The sequence below is a fragment of the Giraffa tippelskirchi genome, chromosome X (assembly GCF_054371585.1).
Source record: "Giraffa tippelskirchi isolate mGirTip1 chromosome X, T2T-mGirTip1v1.2.pri, whole genome shotgun sequence".
NCBI classification, from domain to species: Eukaryota; Metazoa; Chordata; class Mammalia; order Artiodactyla; family Giraffidae; genus Giraffa; species Giraffa tippelskirchi.
The window spans coordinates 143,293,268-143,314,843 of record NC_137289.1 but is presented as its reverse complement, the minus strand read 5'-3'; the positions used below and the strand labels follow the sequence as shown (position 1 = coordinate 143,314,843).

At 42.3% G+C, this 21,576-nt stretch overlaps 1 protein-coding gene across 2 annotated transcripts in view; it reads right to left on the bottom strand.

Annotated features, from left to right (window-relative positions):
• Positions 1 to 15,998, bottom strand: part of GPM6B (glycoprotein M6B) — a 156,484-nt gene extending 140,486 nt beyond the window's left edge. For both annotated transcript variants that reach the window (XM_081566433.1, XM_081566431.1), the window contains exon 1: positions 15,835 to 15,998. In XM_081566433.1, coding sequence (XP_081422559.1) covers positions 15,835 to 15,838 — 4 coding nt within the window. In that variant the 5' untranslated portion in view covers positions 15,839 to 15,998. The remainder of the gene's footprint in view (positions 1 to 15,834) is intronic.
• Between the last annotated feature and the right edge of the window lie 5,578 nt (positions 15,999 to 21,576).

The window sequence follows — 21,576 nt, the reverse complement described above, 5'->3', positions numbered from 1 at the left end:
GTTTTAAAGGTTGGCAAAGATTGCCTTTCATGAGTTCAAAAGTTAAGTCTACAACTCAGTAACAACAACAACAAAACAAAGAACCCAATCGAAAAATGGGCAGAAGACCTAAAGACATTTCTCCAAAGAAGATATGCAGATGGCCAAAAGGCACATGCAAAGATGCCCAACATCACTAGCTACTAGAGAAAAGCAAATCAAAACTACAATGAGGTCTCATCTCACCTCCCACTAGTCAGAACGGCCATTATCACAAAGTCTACAAATAATAAATGCCAGAGAGCATGTGGAGAAAAGGGAACCCTCCTGCACTATTGGTGGGAATATAAATTCATACGGCCACTATGGAGAACAGTATGGAGGTTCCTAAAAAAAAAAAAATGTACAAATGGAACCACCACATGATCCAGCAATCCCATTCCTGGGCATATATCTGGACAAAACTACAATTCAAAAAGGTGCATGCACCCCTATGTTCACAGAAGTACTATTCACAATAGTCAAGACGTGGAAACAACCTCAATGTCCAACAGATGAAATGGATAAAGAAGATGTGGTGCATATACACAATAGACTACTACTCAGCCATAAAAGAGAATGAAATAATACCATCTACACTCAGGTGGATGCAACTAGAGGTTATCATACTGATTGAAGTAAGTCAGAAAGAGAAAGACAAGTACCATAAGACACGTGGAATCTAAAACAAGGCACAAATGAACTTAACCACAAAACAGAATCACAGACATAGAAAACAGACTGTGGTTGCCACGAGGGTGAGACGGGTGGGAGAGAGAAGGACTGGGAGTTTGGGATGAGGAGACGCAGACTATTACATATATATAGGATGGCTAAACAACAGTTCTACTGTATAGGGCAGGCACGCTATACACGATATTCAATATCGTGTGATAAACCATAAATGAGAAGAAAACAAGAACATATATATTTTGCATAGCTGAACCACTCTGCTGTACAGCAGAAATTAACACCCACATACAAAGTTTAGTCTAAGTAGTATTTCCCACGTTTGGCACTCTTGAGGTGAGAACCATAAGACTGTGTTTGGGGAAGGGTGGGCTCTGGGTTCATAGGACTTTTAGGAGCAGCCCTGCCCTCTACCCACCAGATACCCTTCCCCCTCACCCCAGCTAACAACCAAAAATGTCTCCAGACATTGCCAACCATCCCCTGGGGGGTAAAAATCAACTCGAGCGGAAAAATCAGTGGTTCGACAAGCTCTCCTTCAAACAAAAAAGAACTCATGGTCACTTCTGATAGAATTGTGAGGCTACCTACCGTTCCTCATGAGTCCTGGAAAGAACAAGCGCCTGACTTGGCCAATATCACCACTGCTCAAGCACGTGGGCCAAGAGCCTGCCCAGGTGGCTCGTCCCACCTCTTAAGCCTCCAACCAAGCAGAAGTTTCCAGTCAACAACCCACGCTGTGACATAGTTATTTTGGTCAGTTTTCTTTTTCTTTTAAGTGATATCTCACTCATAGTTGTGTTAGGCTGAGGAAACAGAAATTGAATCACAAAGCAGGAATACCACCATTTTTGCTCAAATCTCCAAGGGCAAAAATAAGATCATAAGAAGTAAAAAGAACTTAATTTTCATATCTAAACTTAGACTTCAATTCTTAAATAATTGTTTGAAGTATAGTTGACTTACAATGTTAATTTCTGCTGTACAGCAAGGTGATTCAATTATATACATATATACACATTCTTTTTTATAATATTCTTTTCGATTGTGGTTTCTTACAGGATACCAAATATAGTTCTGTGTGCCATGTGGTAGGACTCACTGTTTATTTACTTTATATGTAGCAATTAGTATCTGCTAATCCCAAACTCCTAATTTATCCTTTCCTCACCCCATTTCCCTTTTCGTAAGCATAAGTGTGTTTTCTATTAGACTTTCATTTTAAATGAGTTTCTACAGTGAGCGACCACTCCAAGACAAAGACAAGTAACAAAAAAAAAGTGAATTTTAAGAACGGATCCTGATGACGGGCCTTTCTGGGTTATTCAAATCTAAATATATGGAAGTCCGTATGTTGGGGGGTGGGGGGTGGTGTCCCGGGACAGCGGGCTTGTGTAGAAATTGTCCAGCAGTCCAGTTCCGGTTCTAGCCAGCAGCATCATCAGCATCATCAACAGTAAGGGGGTAATCATGCTCTATTAAAAACTGCATTTCCAAAGATGTGTTCTAGGAGATGTTACATGTGTGATTTCTGTTGCCATCAAATAAATAAATAAAAGTCCGAGGTCACGTGGAGGACTAAGAATATTTCTGTGAAGTGATGGGTAACAGCCACACATGTAATCTCATTTGACAGCTGAATAAACCGCTTTCCAGAATAAATCAAGCTCACACTCTGGTCGGACGCTGGCCTCCTCTCAGTGGGGTGAGCAGTATATAAAAACATCCCAGGTTAAGTTTTCCATTAAACCGCTTTGGGAAACCAGGTAATGTTGAATCAACCAATAAAAGGTCATTTTTATGAATGACACAGCCAAACATGGAAGTAACACTCCCACATAAGAGGCGGGTTTCTACTGCTCTAGAGTTACCTTGGTTGCATGGCTGTGCACTCCGACTGGAAGACTGGCTTCCTTTCTTTCTCTTTCAACAGAGAGTTTGCATCTTGAATATAAACTTGGTCCCTGTGATGGAGCAAATATGGCTATATTTTTCTTTTAGAAGAAATCCACATTTTTAACATACTGAGGGTTATATTGTCTTATCTTATTAGAATATACCTAGGGTCGGTTGAAGTAAGAACACTTCACTTCTTATGACCAGGCTGGCAGGTGGTAACTCAAAATCAGCTTTCCCTACAGCCTGTGTATTAATCTGAACTTTTTGTACATTCACCTGCAATTCGTCACAGGTCCGTGGAAGGAAACCATGACATCCCTGGAATTAGTTTTGACCCCAATGGATTTACTTTCTCACTCTATGAGGGACCGTCACTAGATTTTTTAAAGGTGTGCAAAAACAGTATTGGGGAATGAAAGAGAAGATCTGATTGTGTGACAACATACACCATGGATATAAATGGAAGGTGCAATACAGTGGACACAGTGGCTATGGTGGAAATTATTCTATAAATTCACTGTAATCCCACTCAAAATCCTAACAGGGACGTTGGTGGAACATCAAAGGCTGATTGCAAAAACAGAAAAAAGCGAAGTGTATATCTCAGTCACTTTGAAAGAATAAGAGGAGAACACTTCGAGGAGATAGCCCAGCTTACTTTAAATATATACTAATTATGACAGTGCAGTCTTAGCAGACGGATGGCAAAATAGACCAAGAGAACCGAACCGAGTCCAGAGATGTATGCACAGGTACAGCAGAGAAATGTAATGCATGAGATTATATAAAAATCAGTGGAGAAAGGAGGAAATATTAAGAATGTAGTGGTTTCTGTATAGGAAATGTAAAATATAGACTTATACCTCATACTATACCCAAAAAACTAAAATCCTAATAAACACTGAAAACTGAAAAACATGCTTTTTTTTTAATGAAACACAATTGTTTTTTAAATTGAAGTGTAGTTGATTTACAAAGTTGTGTTAGTTTCAGTGATTCAGTTATGTGTGTGTGTACTCTTTTTCAGATTATCTTCCCTTACAGGTTATTATAAAATACTGAGTATATTATAGTTCCCTGTGCTTTTCAATTGAAAAGCACACCTTAAAAGAGAATATTGAAGAACATCTGCATGACCTTGGAGATAGGAACAATTTTAGAACAAGGCTAAAATAAAAGGCACAAATCATAGAAGAATAAAGGAAAAGACTGATAATTAGGGCTTTATTATAATAAAAAATGTTCAGCACAACACAAGATGTGCTCAAAGTTAAAAGCTAAGCCACAAAAAGATGATATTGACAATACATTTAATTAACGGTTATTATCCAGAATGTATAAAGAATTGCTACAAATCAATAGAACAAAATAAGTATATAAATGAAAGAGAAAACCCAAATGGCCAATAACCTACCAAAAAGTTTCAACCTCTCTAGGGAAATTCAATATAAAAAACAATGAAATACTTCATACCTATGAGATTCTTGGAAAAATTTAAAACAGTGAGAACACCAAATGCTGGAGATGATTTGGAGAAACGAGAATGTTCCAACGTTCCTGGTGACAGTATAAATTGATACCATGACTTGGGGGACAGTGGTGACACTATACAATTTAAAGGCAGCTCCATGTGATGACAAAGCATTCATTCTGCAGACTATGAAACCCAGGAGGACCCCGTGGGGCATTACTGGACAGACCCCTTCCCCATATTCTCTGCTTTAGCTCCTCTCTGAAGTACTTAGATCACTGTATCTGATGCACATTTCCTAAGCTGTTTTACAGGCTCCTCCTGGAGCCTGCTGCTGCTGCTGCTAAGTCGCTTCAGTCGTGTCCGACTCTGTGCGACCCCATAGACGGCAGCCCACCAGGCTCCCCCGTCCCTGGGATTCTCCAGGCAAGAACACTGGAGTGGGTTGCCATTTCCTTCTCCAATGCATGAAAGTGAAAAGTGAAAGTGACGTCGCTCAGTCGTGTCCGACTCTTCGCGACCCCATGGACTGCAGCCTACCAGGCTCCTCCATCTGTGGGATTTTCCAGGCAAGAGCACTGGAGTGGGGTGCCGTTGCCTTCTCCGCTCCTGGAGCCTAAGGACTGATAATATTAACCCCTGTGACACCACCCTGTTACCTCACTGTCAACTAATCTGAGAACTGCTCACAAGCTGATCACACACCGTGGGACGTCCCTCCCTCACCTGGCCTCAATGTTCATCGCAGCACTGTTTACAATAGCCAGGACATGGAAGCAACCTAGATGTCCATCAGCAGACGAATGGATAAGGAAGCTGTGGTACATATACACAATGGAATATTACTCAGCCATTAAAAAAAATACATTTGAATCGGTTCTACTGAGATGGATGAAACTGGAGCCCACTATACAGAGTGAAGTAAGCCAGAAAGAAAAACAACAATACAGTATACTAATGCATATATATGGAATTTGAAAGATGGTAACGATAACCCTATATGCGAGACAGAATAAGAGACACAGATGCATAGAACAATTTTATGGACTCTGAGGGAGAAGGTGAGGGTGGGACGTTCTGGGAGAATAGCATTGAAACATGTATATTATCATATGTGAAACAGAACACCATTCCATGTTCGATGCATGAGACAAGGGCTCAGGGCCGGGGCAATGGGATGACCCAGAGGGATGGGATGGGGAGGGAGGAGGGAGGGGGGTCCAGGAGGGGGAACACATGTAAACCCATGGCTGATTCATGTCAATGTATGGCAAAAACTATTACAATATTGTAAAGTAATTAGCCCCCAACTAAAATAAATAAATTTATTTAAAAAAATAATAATAATTAAAAAAAATAAAAATAAAAAATAAATAAATAAATAAAAATGCCTTGCTGAAAGCCATCGGGGACTTGTGAGCACCAGTGTCCCAGATTCCTTGCTTGTCACCAGCAATAAATGCTGTACTTTTCCTTCACCACAACTTGCTATCAATAGATTGGCTTTACTGTATGCAGGCAAAGGGACCCAAGTTTGGTTTGGTAACAACTATACCATCACTTCAGTCAGTAAGATGACAAAATACCTCATTGAAGGAACGAAGGCAGATTACTGTCTAAGTCCCAACACAGCAAGAAGAAAAGTTAATTTGGCAAAAACCATTTTACATCTAAGAATTTTCAGGAAGATAACCAGAAATCATCCCAGGCCTTCAATCTTTTTTCTAAACCTGCACATTGCTTGGAACACCCATTTGGCCATCAGTTCACTAACGACTGTTAATTGAAACAATTCCTAAAATTCTATCTTCTTCAGGCAACTAATTGGGAGGAGGTCTTAACATCTGTTACCTCCTTATACCCTGAAGCCAGAAAACAGCCTTACTGATTATATTCTGGTGGCTCAGCCAGTAAAGTGTCTGCCTACAATGCGGGAGACCCGGGTTCAATCCCTGGGTCGGGAAGATCTCCTGGAGAAGGAAATAGCAACCCACTCCAGTATTCTTGCCTGGAAAATGCCATGGACAGAGGAACCTAGTAGGCTACAGACCATGGGATCGCAAAGAGTCGGACATGACTGAGCAACTTCACTTCACTTCACTTCACATCTGTTACATCCTTATACCCTGAAGCCAGAAAACAGTCTTACTGATTATATCCTGAATACACAACATCAACAACTTCCTCTTTATTCTCAAATCCTCCTGATGTATTTTTCCATTTCCAAACTGGATAGTGGGGGTACCTTATCTTTATAATCCCTTCCACTGTATACATGTTTTCCATGTACCCATCTCATCTCCCACCAATTATTTTCAAAGTCCTTCGCACACCTGCTATGTCAATGTTTTCTACTTAAAACAGAGGGTAGGGACCAGTGGTTGATGCACTCCTTAGCATAGTTCTACACATGGAGGCATTTAATAAATGCTTTTAACCATAATGATTTAGAAGCAGGTCTATTTCCAGACAGAAAATATTACTGAGTTTTAACATAATGTTATTCATGTTGATCAAAAGCTTCCAAACCTAAGAGTTCATCCTCTATGATTCCATTTATATAAAGTGCACAAACTGGCCAAACTATGTTGGCAGAAATTAGGAATGATTACCCTTGGTCAGGGCTGCCTAAAAGGGAGCTTGCAGGGGATTTCTGAGCGGCTGGCTTCTTAATCTATATACTGGTTAAGTTTGCAAAAATTTATCAAGCTGTATGCTTAATATCTGCCCACTTTTTACATGTATGTTATACTTCAATATCAGATTTTAAAGTGATTGTATAATATTTGTGCCTCTCGCAAAACATCTAAAAATATCTGTGACAAACTATCATTATATAATACAGTTCAAAACAGTTTTTGGTAATCCAGGACAGTAGCTTTGCAACATGACAGTAATTCGTGGAATAAAAATTCATCTCTTTAATGTTTTGAATTCTGCTTTACTTAATCATGGTTATTGTCAGAATATGCCACAGGAGAACACTAAAAGGAAAATATAAAATAGAGGGCTGCATCAAATAAGGTCATCCTAAGGGTGTGAGTTTCTTTGTTAATTACATCTCCATTCTTTGCTCCTTGTGTGAAGGAACAGATGCCTGAATTGAAGCTGCCATTTGAAAATCCTCCATTTAAACAATCTTTTCAGTGAGTTGTGAAACACTGCAGTCCTAAACCTAAAAGGGTGACCTGATACACAAAATGGCAGATTTTACAGGCTCCTTCTGACTTTCACTTCCGAGGTTCCTGCTCTTTTTATACTAGAACTATTTTGCAAGTGTGCTCAGATCTCTCGGAGAACACCAATTTAAGCTCTCCATCGGAGGGAAGAAGTGAAGGATGGGGAGTGGGCAGGGAGATCAATGGCTGTTCAAAAAGGATCTCTGTGAGCAGGAAGGGAGAATCAGTCCCCTCTCTTACAACTTCTGCATTTCTCAAACCCATGGGTAAAATGTAATGAAGCCATTACTCCGGACCCTAAGGATGAAACAGAGTGTGCAGGAGGTTGCCTTTAAGGCTTAATCTGGGTATATTTGATTACAGCTAAGGAGATGAATTCTAAATTTGGAAAGGCCATCAAGGTAATTAAGGATGTTAAGAAAGGGGACTAGATCCTTGAGGTCTTTCTACTTAATGAAAAGAACAAAGGGCGAAGAAAACAACTTTGGTAATCAGAATGAACTTCATATACATTCAGTTCTTTCAGAGATAAAGCATCCTGAACATCAGAACAATTTGCCAAGGAAAGCCAGACACTCGGGGTTTGCTCTCACTGTTGAGATGGTTTAGGTACCATTTTACTCGAAACGAAGAATGAATTACTTGGTGTGCAAGGCTCCCCACTATATCTCCAGGTTCTCTGATGACGCTGAAAAAAGGTTTAAAACTTTTTTTAGCTAGGAAATTCAAGTATCCCTTTTGGAAGGATAACAGTTTTAACCAGAGATATTACGATCCTGTAGGTGTGCTCAACCAAGTCTCCAATCATGCCATTATTCAGATTTTATAATATTGGGAAATACAAAAGGCTTTCAATCCCTCTTACTCAAAAGCAGTGGTTCTCAATATGGGATTATTTTGTCTCCCAATAGTTCTTACTTGGCAATTTCTGGAGACATTTTTGGTTGACACAAGTAGGGTAGTGTTATTGGCATGTAGAGGCCAGGGTTGCTGCTAAACAACCCACAGTGCACAGAACGGTCTCCACACAACAAAGAATCAGCCAGCCCCAAATGTCAAAAAGTGCTGAGCTTGAGAAACCCTGATCTAAAAGTACACTTGAAAGGGAAGGAAAGACTTCTTTTGTTTCAGTGTCTGTCTCCAGTTGCTCTGAAGAGGAAAGCAGAATTCAACAGTCCTACAGAAAATGAATACACAAGCAGATACTAAGCAATAACTCTAATGCAAGATCATTTACAACAGATCTTGGCAAACCAAGTTCAAATACCCGAGTTACAGAGAGTAAAATTCAAAAGATCAGGTTTAATACTTTTTCCTTTGGCAGATTCTGTTCCTAACCAAGTAAGCAACTTCTGTGCTGTGCTTAGCTGCTCAATCATGTCTGACTCTTCTCGATCCAACAGACTGTAGCCCACCAGGCTCCTCTGTCCATGGGATTCTCCAGGCAAGAATACTGGAGTGGGTTGCCATGCCCTCCTCCCAGGGATCTTTCCAAACCTGGGTTTGATCCTTCCGCATTTCAGGCAGATTCTTTACCGTCTAAGCCATCAGGGAAGCAACTTGTACCTCTAGACATTAAAATTCTATTTTCTGATTACTAGAAAATGTACTCCTTTTTAATTAAGTGATCAGCTCATCTATCACATGTAGTTATCAGATGTAAGCATCAACCTACTAAAATAAATTTTAAAATAAATGCCCAAGATTGATCAAGAAAAATAAACAGATATACTTAAATTACCTACATTACTAGGAATGAATGGGGAAACATCACTACAGATCTTATAGAGAACAGGATTAGATAGATAATACAAAAATATTATGAACAACTTTATATCAATAAAGTTAATAACTTAGATAAGAGGAAAAAGTCCTTGAAAAACACAGCTTATCAAACCTGAAACAAAGACAAATAGGAAATCTGAATAGTACTCTCTCTGTTAAAGAAACATAATTCATAATTTAAAACATTTCCACAAAGAGAACTCAAGACCCAAATAGCTTCACTGGTGAATTCTTTCAAATATGTAAGGAAGAAATAATGACACTTTCAAAATAATCAAGTGTATAAATAGACAAGAACTGGGTTTCATTTTGATGCCTAACCCCTCTGGAGTCACACCAAAGAGACCCTTTCCTTCACCCAAAAGGCTCACACTTCCTTCCTTCTCCACTTTATCTTTTGAAAGGGAGGAGGCAATAGACAAGATCAAAAATATTCTTGCAAGATTCAGCTATGTGTGTCCATGTGTAATCACTTAAAGCAGGTTACTTTACTACACACTTTATGTACAAGATGTCCTCGCCCCCCGCCGCCACTGATTCCTGTCATCCTGCTCATCCTTCAAGACTCAGATGAAGAAAAAACACTTCCCCAGGAAATCCCCCTAAGAAATATCACTCCACGCTTTTTTCTCCCTGAGAGAGAGGAAATTATTCGACAGGACCTTGCACTTCTATTGTAACTATTTATCTGCATCTCTGAAATAACTGTGGTGATCTGAGGACAGCACTGGGTCTTGTTTATTTTTGCTTTAAGATTTAGCACAGTACCTGGCTCATCTGAACAGGACTCTGAACACTTGTTGAGTGAGCAGCTGTGTTATATTCCCTGAAAGCCTTCACGGTGATGGCCATGTAACCAGAACTCAAACACTTAGAGACGGGCACATGCCTGTTGCATGGCACTGCAGTAGGTATTCATTTAACCCAATTACACAAGTGGAGAGTGGAAGCTCAAGACCATTGTTACCTTTTAATCCTCAGGACAATAACGAATTACACCGAAACAAACTGTTTCACTCCAAAAATTTTGTGCACTTCACAAATCTGACAAGAAGGAAGTACTTTTCACCAGAGAGGAAAATATTTTATAACATTAAAAGAAAAGGCTAAAGGCAAAAAAAAAAAAAGTAATGAAATAAAATTCACACTGTTCTTTAAATTGTTTTTGTGTCTGTATATGCCTATAGCAATCAATTTACTTCTAAAGTGACTTCAAGCTCTGAAATTCTGTTATTCTGGGCAAATCTGTGCTCAATGTATTAATGTTATTAAAGAATAATAATTAATGTCATTTGCCAGTTAATTTGTTCTAGTTTATCACAGTTTGTCATATATAAATATAATTTTATATGCCTTGAAATCTATACTTTTATAATGCAGACAGACCTTAATAAAATCGATTTTATATGATAAAACCCTTATCCTTTTAACAAGTATTTGTGGAGTACCTATGTCAATTATTTGAATGAACACTGGGATAAAACAATGAGTAAAGCAATCTTTGTTCTTGAAAAATTTGACATTTGAACAGAAAAGACATAAACACTAACAAGCCAGCTCATAGGAACCATATACATATGTATATGTATATACTGCTTCTCCCACCAGTTGAATTGTGTACCTCAGAAGAGTCTGTTATATTCTCAAGTCTGTTTATGCCAGCTGTACTTGTTACTAGAATTATGACATTTAATTAGGTGTTACACAAGCTAATAAAATGAGTTCCAAAAATAGTTTTTATTTCTTTGAAAACCAAGTTGATTGGCTTTGAAAAGCCTTAAGAGATGAGTCACTTGGAAAAACAGTTGCCAGAGTAAGTAGGGGCTAGAAAATTTTAAAGGTTTAAGAGGAGTGGGATTGTTGAGCTACAAGGAATCTGCACACAGATTGGTTCTCACTCTACTTTAAAAGGATCAAACCAGAAATCAAAAGCCATTGAATTCTGGCTGTGATTTATATACAAGAAAGTTTTCAAGGAATTTCAATCAGGGTTCACACTCAAAGACCTTGACTTTACAACAAAATACTGGTAAATTCATGTTTAAACAAAATGTGTAAGATACATCTATGGTTACTGACAGTGATTCACCACTTTGGCATTTTCAATAAACCATCAACTACTTGACCCCGGATGCAGCCAATAAGGATGTCCTCGAAGAACTCCTTGGAAGGGTCAAGTGGCTTGGGCTAGAGGTTTTGCTAGAGCAAAAAGATACTCAATAATTAATTACTTCCTGTTTGTCACAAACAGCACTCTGTGCTATTGGACTAGAGTTTTATGCAAAATTTTCCCAAGACTTGAAGGGCACTCTCTCCCAGACCTGAGGGTGGGCTGTTCCTAGGTCTTTAGACTCAGACGGAGGGAAGCGAACCGTCCTGGGACTATTTCCTGCCCAGCTGATCTTCAGGGTATCATTCTTCGTCTCCAGCTGCATCTGAATTCCTGAGCAAACTGCCAGGAGCAAACTGCCAGAAGCAAATGGTATACGTGTGGGTCGTCGGCATGCATGCTTCCTTCTGACTCTGGCCTCTGAAGGTGGCCTGGGCCCTGCATGTAGAATCAAGAAAGGCTCTCTGGCGAGGCCAGCTCTAAAGACAAGAGAGCAGGAGTAGCTAAAGCTGGAGGCCCTCAAATGGATGAACACTATGGTTTCCTCCACTAGTGTCCTTAGGGGATGGCTGGGTGTCTTGTTGGCGGGCACATCAAGATCCCAGCATTCAATGCAACTACCAATGATGCCTGTGATGCTGGCTTCAAGGAAACACACGGTGTTTAAACAATTAGGAAGCTGTTCTGTCACGTTTGTCAAGCCTAACGTGACCCTCTTATTTCTTTTTTCTAACTTACATGCTTTGAGAGGGCAGTTTCGGGGAGAATGGATGCATGTATATGTATACCCGAGTCCCTTTGCTGTCCACCTGAAACTATCACAATATTGTTAATTGGCTATACCCCAACATAAAAAGTTTTAAAAACAGGAAGACAAGAAAGTACATCCTTTTAAATCTGTAAGGGCCCAAAGAAATGGTTGTATCAAATCCTTTTACTGTATAGTAAACTGAACTTAAGAAATGAAAATGATTTACCCAAGCTCACATGGCAAGTTCATGGAATTCCTGAGGCATACACCCCGGCCTCAGACTTGCTCTGCTTTCTATTTGCTGGCCCTGGGGACTACCAGCTCCAGTCACCAAGAGCTTGCTAGAAATGCAGAAACTCAGACCCCACCCAGACCCAGAGAATCAGAATCAGCACTTTGAACAAGATCACCAGATGACTTGCGTGCACATTAAAGAACAGCTCTCAACCTGTGTTTTTAATGCTGTTTAGTGAAATGGTTGACTGTGTTTAAATTCATAATCCTCATAAAAACTTCCTTATCACAAAAACAGATCCAAACAACTACTTTGCTGTTTTGTTATATCTGATCATTTCACATATAATTTTCATTTAAAATTACAGGCAACTAATGAAACAAAATTGGCACTTCTCCTCGGATGTGTGCAGGCTAAGTCACTTCAGTTGTGTCTGACTCTTTGCAACCCCATGGACTATAACCCACCAGTCTCCTCGGTCCATGGGATTCTCCAGGAAGGAATACTGGAGTGAGTCGCCATTTTCTTCTCTCAGGGATCTTCCCGACACAGGAATCGAACCCACGTCTCCTGCACTGCAGGCAGATTCTTTATCACTAGCACCACCTGGGAGGCCCTCTCTCTGGATACATGATCCGTATTCACTCTGAGTGGATAGTCCACAAAAGCCTCGTAAGAGATTATTGCGGGGAATCCGTTTAGTTGCTGTGTCTTAGGGTCTATAAAGAAAGTTAACAGGTTCAAAATTCCATTAGGCAACCTGAGTTCCTATCAGAGAAAACCAGAGTTACACTGAATGAGAGAGTGCGAGTGAGAGTGTGAGAAAGAGCGAGCGAGCATACAACACACACAATGGCCAAATGTGGAACTCTTCAGCCAGTGAAATAATTTCAACTGACTCATTTAGGTGGTGTACTACCTACTAACAGTACATCATGACATCTTCCCATTGTACAAAACAATCCAAGGTACTGAATAGTCAAACACACGTCAAACACCAATTGGCTCAATGCATTTACATGAAATGTCCAGAACAAGCAAATCTATAGAGGTGGAAAGTAGATCAGTGTTTCTAGGAGCATGGGGAGGTACTTCTAATGGGTACAGGGTTTCTTTTTGGGGTGATGACAATGTTAGCTAGTGGTGGTGGTTGTACAACTTTGAATATACTAAAACTCATGATTTTGTGCACTTAAATGTGTGAATTACATGGTATGTGAATTCTATCAGCAAAGCCATTAAAAAGTCAATTGGCTCAACAACTTTTGAAAAGCATGCTTTCTTTTAAAATGCATTGAAAGATCAAGCTATACACACATTGCTCATTATTTTCTTTGTCAACGTAAAGATTTTGAATACCTTAAAATTTGAGTCCAGAGGAACTTTTATTTCCACAAACCTCATCCAGTTTACCAGTAAATGAACTGATACCACATTAAGGAAGTGACTTATATAAGAATCAAAGTTCCAGCCAATGGACAAATGGTCAGAGTTTTCCCAGCATTAAATCACTTCAATTAAAACATTCATTGGGGTACGTTCAGTAATTAAATACATCTGGAAAAATAAAACCAGTTCTTGGCCTTGTGGTGTATTTACTAAAAATCTACCAAAGGGAATCAGTATGTTTCCTTTCTGGCGTGAGGGGGACTTTTTTCTTTTTTAATGTAAAAGCTAAAAACTAAAACCAAGGAAACTGCCAGAACCAGTGAGGTATGCACAAATTAACATAAATTGGCAATTGAAGTGTAGAAGCAACAATTGTCCAAGACACAAAGTACTTCCTTGAGAACAGGCCTCTGGTTTGGGCATTTGCTTCCTGAGAATCTCGGGGAACTTCCACACCTACCTAAAAATAAAGCCCGCCCCCAATTAGGCCCTGGGCATTGTGAAAGCCATTCCCGAGAAGGTCCCCAAGTGGTAATTCGACGCTCAATTTCTAACCGGAGCAAATCCGAATGCCTAGAGTCAAAAAAACAGAAATATATAACTTTATTTCAGGCAAATTAGCTAATGCCTTCCTCAAGCCGGCACTTTTGTGCAACTTCAACATCTTTGAGCCAAGCATTGCTGAAATATTGATAGTCACAGGACATAACTAGTAGGAACCTTGGAGGTTGGGAAACATTGAGGGCAGGAGTGAGAAGGGGACGACAGAGGATGAGATGGGTGGATGGCATCGCCGACGCAGTGAACATGAGTTTGAGCCAACTCTGGCAGATGGTGAATTGGGACAGGGAAGCCTGGTGTGCTGCAGTCCATCAGGTCACAAAGAGTTGGACAGGACTGAGCAACTGAACAACAAGTAGGAACGTGAGATACAGGTCATGCAATTCTGCCCTTTTGTAGAAGGATTTTATCCTAGCTCACCCCTAACTTTTTGGCAAGAAATTGTCCTGGTGGATTCACAGACCTTATTTCCTTTCAGATTTTGATCACCTAGTAAATTTATAAAACAAACCAAAAAAAGAAAAAAAAAAAAAAGTTTAACTCTAAAATTCTTTGAGCTTCCTTTTAAACGCAAAATCACGTGCCCTCCTTACAAACCCTCACCAAACGTTTGATCGGTACAAAATTACCACCCACACCATCAACAGCACAGGGACTGCAGGATAGGGTAGGGGGCGGGGCTGGGGCCCGGTAGGGAATGCCCAAGCTCTCCCCAGGGGCCGCAATGGTTAAATTCACTGACTCCCTCATTGGAATGCGGATTCCGAGGGGCTCCTGTGACAGTCTTTGTGGCTTTTGCGGCTGGAGCCTGTCTGCCACGAGAGAAGGATAACAGAGCAGGCAGGGGAAACCCTTTCCCAGGCACATTTTTCGGGGGTGCAGCGGAACGAGGTTGATTTCCACCGCACTCTTTAACGAGTTTTCCGAGAGATACAGCGTCCCTGTGTAAAACATATTGCAGGATTTCGGGGGTGTCCCCGTGTAAAACATGTTGCAGGATTTCGGGGGTGTCAGGAGGTGACAAACACAATATAGCCTCCTGCTCTCCGCCCCGGGCCAGGTGGAAGATTTTGTAATCTCCAGAGCTCGGCTTTTTTTCACCCAGACTAGTAGATTCCCCAACTGCCTCGGACCCCGCGGGGCACATCGGCCCCACCTGCGCCCCAGGTTCGCCTTTTGATAGTGAAAACGGGGGACAAAGAGCCTCGCCCTCCGTCCCGTCCCTCTTCCCTTCCACCTTCACTGGTTTCAAGGCTCACGGTTCCCAAACGAGCTCACGGAAGACTCCAGGCTTGGGGAACTGGGCGTTGATTTCAGGTGCGCTTAAGGCGAACAAGACCCCGGCAGGGTGGGACCGGATCAGACTCGGAGCCGGGAGCTCGGGCGATTGGAGAACGTCCCGGGGAAAGGACCGGGAGCAACTGTCTCCCACCCCCTGAAAATTACAGCAGGAGCCCGCAGCCCGGGACGCTCTGTCCGCCCCCTCGGCTCCCCTCCGGGGGGTCCCGCCCGTCCCCTCCGGCGAGTCGCACGCCCGGGGTGGGGGGCGGGGAGCCGCAGCCAGAGTGGGGACGCCCCCGGGATGGGGCGGGGAGGCGCACCTGGGCGTTCGGGACACCTGCGCCGCGCCCCTCCCACCTCCCCAAAACCGGCCCGGGTCGGGGAGGTGCCCCTAGGAGGCCCCACCTGAGCGGGGGCGGGGGCGCGAGGCTGTGGCCGGGGCGAGGGGCCAGCGCGTCGGCTTACCCATGGCTGGAGACGGGCGGGAGGCGCGGGCTGCGGGCGCTCGGGCTCCTGGGGGACGGACACAGCCGGCGGCACAAGTTTGCAGGTCCGGCGGGCACGTGCGCGGGCGGGCGGGCGGCGTTGGGCTGCGGGGCTGGCGGCTGGTGATCACTCCCGGCCGGGGTGGGAGCGCAGCGCGGCTCCGCCTGCACTGGGGGACGGCCGCGCCGAGAGGGGGCCCTGACGTCAGCGCCGGGGGCTTTGTGCGCCCGCAGCCGGAGCCCCAACCGGGCAGCGCGCGCGCCAGGGTGGCGGCGAAGCGCGCAGCTTCCTCTGGGACCCCCCGGGCGAGCTCTGAGGGGCGAGGAAACCGGAAAAGCCAGTGGGGTGGGGGGATGGGGACCGAGGGGAGCGGGCTTAGAGGATCTCGGAGACGCAGGTCCGCATCCCCAAAGAGAACTCTTCCAGCCGGAGGGGCCTTGGCAGTCCTAGCCGTCACCCATTTTGCAGATAAAGAAACTGAGGCCCGAGAGGCTGCTCGAGGACTGCCCGGGTGTTTGGCGGCCTCGCCCCAGCCCAGAATCCTGGAACCTTTGGCTCACGTTGGGGCAGCGGGAGTTAGTTCGTTCCGTGGGTCTCCACCCTGATTGCACATTAGAATCACTTGGCGAGCTTTTGAAACTCGAATTCTTCTGGGCCTCAGCGGGTGGGACCGAGGCCTCCATGCCTCAAAATCTCCCCAGCTGGTTCCAATGTGCGGCCAAGGTTGCCACACTGACTTACTTGTGGATAACAAATGACTTAGAAGGGCATAGATGGCACTCTCCCATCTGAGTGGTGACCGATTTGGGGGTGTCCATAAACCGCCCGATCCCTGGAAGCCCACCCAGGAAGGCTCCAGAAGGCTTTGCCCACCCTCCCCAGACACGGCCTCTCCCAGTGCTCAGGCCTCCTGCTTGAGCTTGTAAGGGAATTAATGGTTTAACAGTGTCCAGATCTTAAATTCCTTCTGTCTCCGTAGAGAAGAATTCTCCTGTCTCCAAAGGTATTAGCAAAGCTCTGAGATCCCTGCAGTTTTCCCCTGGCTAATGCTTTGTGAGACATTTCTGAGCCTAACCTTCCCCCCTGATAGTTTATGTTGTGTTTTTTCATTGTTTTGAAAATACATCGTGTTACTTGAACAGAGGGTTACATAAACAGTAAGAGTAGATAGTCCACTTAAGGGACATTTAAGCCTGAAGAAAGAGGCTTTAGGACTGAGAAAGAGTGGAGGAAACAAACATTTCATCTATTGAATTTATTGGATTAGGAAAGATTTTATCAAGGCAAAGCTCTAGAAAGCTTAATAATATTTTGCCCAAAAGGACAGAGATTTGTGCTAGGCAGATCACTGGCTCATTTTCACAGTCCCATGGGAATAGTCATGCCTAACCAATCTTCATGCAGTAATAAAACGGCAGGGAGCTCATAGGTTTAACTTTTTGTCCTGTTACAGGAAAGTAATCCATTTCAACCAGTCCTGAAAGCACGTGCATGCAGGAATCCAACTGCAGTTGACAATAACTGGGATCCCCTGCAAAGGGATAAGGGCAACAAGCAGTTGGTTTAAGTCCTGATTTAGGGAAGAGCATTTGGTTTGGTTGGTTCCTACATCTTGGGAGGCTCCTAGGAGACAAGGAACACAACAGAACGGGACTTGGGCACACAGTCTGAAATAGTATTTTGGCAAGATATGACCTCATTCAGCCACTCGGGAAGCAAGAACTCTGAGGCTGTATGCACTGAGATGAAAGTAAACCCTTTGGTTCACTTTCTGTCATTCCCTAGAAGTCTTGGATTTTTTTTTTAACCAAAGAAAAGAAATAACAGCTGTCCAAATATTGGAGCCAGTCACAATGGGATGCTGTGATTAAAAACCAAGTTATAGCCATTGTGTACACAATGTCAAAGGAAAGCCACATTTTAATAGAAACTTTTACTCACTTTGGAAATGTCATGGACCGATTTCAACAAGCAATTGTCCCTAAAACCCTTAAGAAAAACAAAACAGCAGTTGGGAAATTAGCAAGGCTACTACTGACAGGGTGTACAAGATAGCTAATATGCACATTTGACTATTAGTCTAAGAAATGCTCTTTTAAAATAATAAACCATTTTTCTCATATAACTAAAACCTTTAAAAATAAAGCAAGAGTGTGTTGCAGGTGGAAGAGTAAACTGGTAGATCCTTTCTGGAAAGATACTTGGCAGGATGTATCGAGAGACTTAAAACTATTCATAGCCTCTGGCCTAATAATCTGCTTCTGGGATTCTCTCTCCTTAGTAACTCATGACTATTTCAGTCAAAATTAATGTAAAAAGATATTTAGCACAGAGCAAGATGTAATAGCACATCAAACAATAAAAACAATAAAGGAAGCAACAACTGTTTGATAAAAGGGACGTGGTTGCATAAATTACTGTTGATCTAGCACCGTGGTTCTCAGCTGTGGATGACTTTGTCCCCCAAGAGACATCTGGCAACATGTGCAGACAGTTTTAGTTGTCATAGCTGGGGAGGGGGTGCTACTGGCATCTAGTCCATGGAGGCCAGGGAGGCTGCTAACATCCTACAGTGCTCAGGACAGGCCTCACCACATGAAAGAAAGATCCAGCCCCAAATGTCAAAAAATAGTGACATATATACAATACTGTGTATAAAATAGGTAGCTAATAAAACCTACTGTACAACACAGGGAATGCTACTCAATAATCTGTAATGACCTATATGGGAAAAGAATCTAAAAAAGAGTGGATGTGTGTATAACTGAATCACTGTGCTATACACCTGAAACTAACACAATATTGTAAATCAACTGTACTCCAATACAGATTTCCAGAAAATTAGTGCTGAGGTTGAGAAACCCTGCTCTATATGACTGGATAACACACAGCCATGTTGGCAAAGAATTAGGTGGGAAAGTGCTCAGAGATTTTTGTTGTTGTTGTTATTTTTAAAGCAGAATAAAAAGCTAAATGTACAATATAATCCTAGTCATACACATATATATGTACTGAGCAAGGCTGAGGGAAAATACACTATGGTAGAGACTGTTATTTACCAAACATCTCTCGTCTACCTGGCCACACAGCTGAACCACATTTCCCAGACTTCTCAGCAGTTAGGTGGGACTACATGTTGAGTTCTAGCCAATGAGGTCAGAAGTGACGTCCGCCACTTCCAGGCATCCCGGACAGATTCTCCAGCACATCATGTGCTTCTAGGCGACTTCCCTTCCTCTCGGCTGGAACGTGACTTTGACACCCAGCATGCCTTATGAAACCACATGTTGAAGATGGAATTGCCCCTGCCTGCCTGGGTGACTGAATGCCTCGGTGGAGCAGAGGCTCACTCCTACCCAACACACTGACAGCCTGGAACTGACTTTGATGTGAACCGGAAAGAAACTGCTGAACATTGTGTTCGGGGGCTTATTAGTTTTAGCAGTGGCCCTACCCTTACTAATATATCAATATATTAATGTACACCAAAATATTGACAGGGTTTATCTCTAAGGATTAATAGAGTTTTTAGTTGTTTTTTTTTTATACCCTTTTGTGTTTTCCCAGATTTCTACAAAGAGCAAGATTACTTTCATAATGGGGCGGGGGAGGAGTATATAGTTGTACCTTATTCCACAGTAGAGATACTCTCCTAATAATTTAATTTTAGACCATTAATCAAACCTTATTTCCAATGGATTTTATACAATTTGAGATCTTACTGACCTTCATTGCCTCATCCAGGAGTACAATTAATTATAAACTATAAGGACACATTTTGTCTGCCCTGATATTTGGGGGGCATTTAACCACATGTGTGCGTATCATTGCTTACTGTTCCATAATTACCCATGAGGCTTATCTCTCCAGCAAAAGTCTTAATAGGCAGAATCCTGCTTTATGTTTGACTCTTAAAATCTCTTCTCAGCTTCTTGATTCTCTAGTTACTTTCTCAGCACATCAGGCATAATTTCTAGCCTGTATAGCCTTTTATCCTGTCACTCAGAAAGATGACTACTTTTGGGGGACTTCCCTGGCAGTCCAGTGGTTAGGACTCCATGCTTCCACTGCAGGGGGGCACGGGTTCAATCCCTGGTGGGGGAACTGAGATCCTGCATGCCGACTGATTTCTCAAACTAATGGGAAGCCCATGAATTGGTTTTCGATTTTTATAGTTACCTTATGACAAAGCAAAAAAAAGAAAAGAAAAAAGACTGAGTTCTGTTTGCAGAGCTAAATGAAAATATTAGTAAACTTTGACAATGTTTGACTATGCCAATGAAAACATAGCTGATACACAGAGGGACATGGGAGAATATGAATGAAAAAGCAGTACTACTGATGTCCTCAGCTGCTCAAGCAGGAATCAGAAGATACAGTCAAACTTTGATGAAAAAACAAATAGAGATTTGTGAGGAGGGATGACGTAAGTAACGTAGAGCCTCATCATTCATGTCAAGGAATCAGCAGATATTGTCAAAAGTTGATAAATCAAGAAAGAGAGAATTAAGCATATTATCAAGATCAGAGCCACTTGTTTCCAAGCCCATCAGATCTGATGTCACTTATAAACAAACATGTATGTATACTGTCCCTTTGGCACTCCACAAATGAAATCCAAATGAAACAAAATATCAATATAACACCTCAATTGCAATATACAGAAGTAATTTAAAATGAATTGTATTTTCTCAATGTGTAAATATTCAGGCACCGGAAGATAGAATGAAGTCATCTGATGGGCAACTGAGCTGCAGAATTGCCATGACTGGGACAGGTAAGACGCTAACCCTGCTGAGATGCAGTGTTGGTCCTGCCATCAGTGCCCTGGTGTTCCAAAATGGCAAACAACTTGGTAAGGTTTTAAACGAGACAAAGCACATTTTCCCCTCAATTGACATGGCAATTGCAATTCTGAAAAAACGTCTATGCTTCTTAAAACTACCCCCAAATATCTTGTGTTTATATGTCAGATGGACTTATTTCTTAGTTACTGATAATTAGAAGCAGATTTTTAATCTACATAAATGTCCAGAGGACATTAACAAATCAATCAAGAAATGGGGACATGTCTTCATTGTCCGAGGCCCATCCTGGACCCATTCAATGCCAATAGTGTCCCCTCCCCCTCATGGTGACAGCCCCAAGTGCCCACACCAATATCCAAACTCTCTCACCTCCCTGTGTCTAGATTGTGGAAGCACCTCTCTAGCAACTCAAGCAAGAAAGAGTTAATAGAGATTGTCTCTTGGAGCAAGATGATGAGAGATGATGAAAGCAAGGTGACAGAGGACGAGATGGTTGGATGGCATCATCGACTCAATAGACATGAATTTGAGCAACCTCTGGGAAACAGTGAAGGACAGGGCAGGCTGGTGTGCTGCAGTCTGCGGGGTTGCAAAGAGCCGGACATGACTGAGCAACTGAACAACAACTTGGAGCTGCTGCTGCTACTGCTGCTAAGTCGCTGCAGTCGTGTCCGACTCTGTGCGACCCCATAGATGGCAGCCCACCAGGCTCCTCTGTCCATGGGATTTTCCAGGCAAGATAGATAGATATATAGATATGTATTCAAGTAAAGCACCTGTTTCCAGTGGGTGTTTAGTTCTACACCTTCTGGGCTCCTGAGAACTTACTTCCAGACATACCCCATGTATAGTGATAAAATGGGTATTTTCATGGTCCCTACCTCATATAGTTGTTGTAGGGATTAAAGGAGGG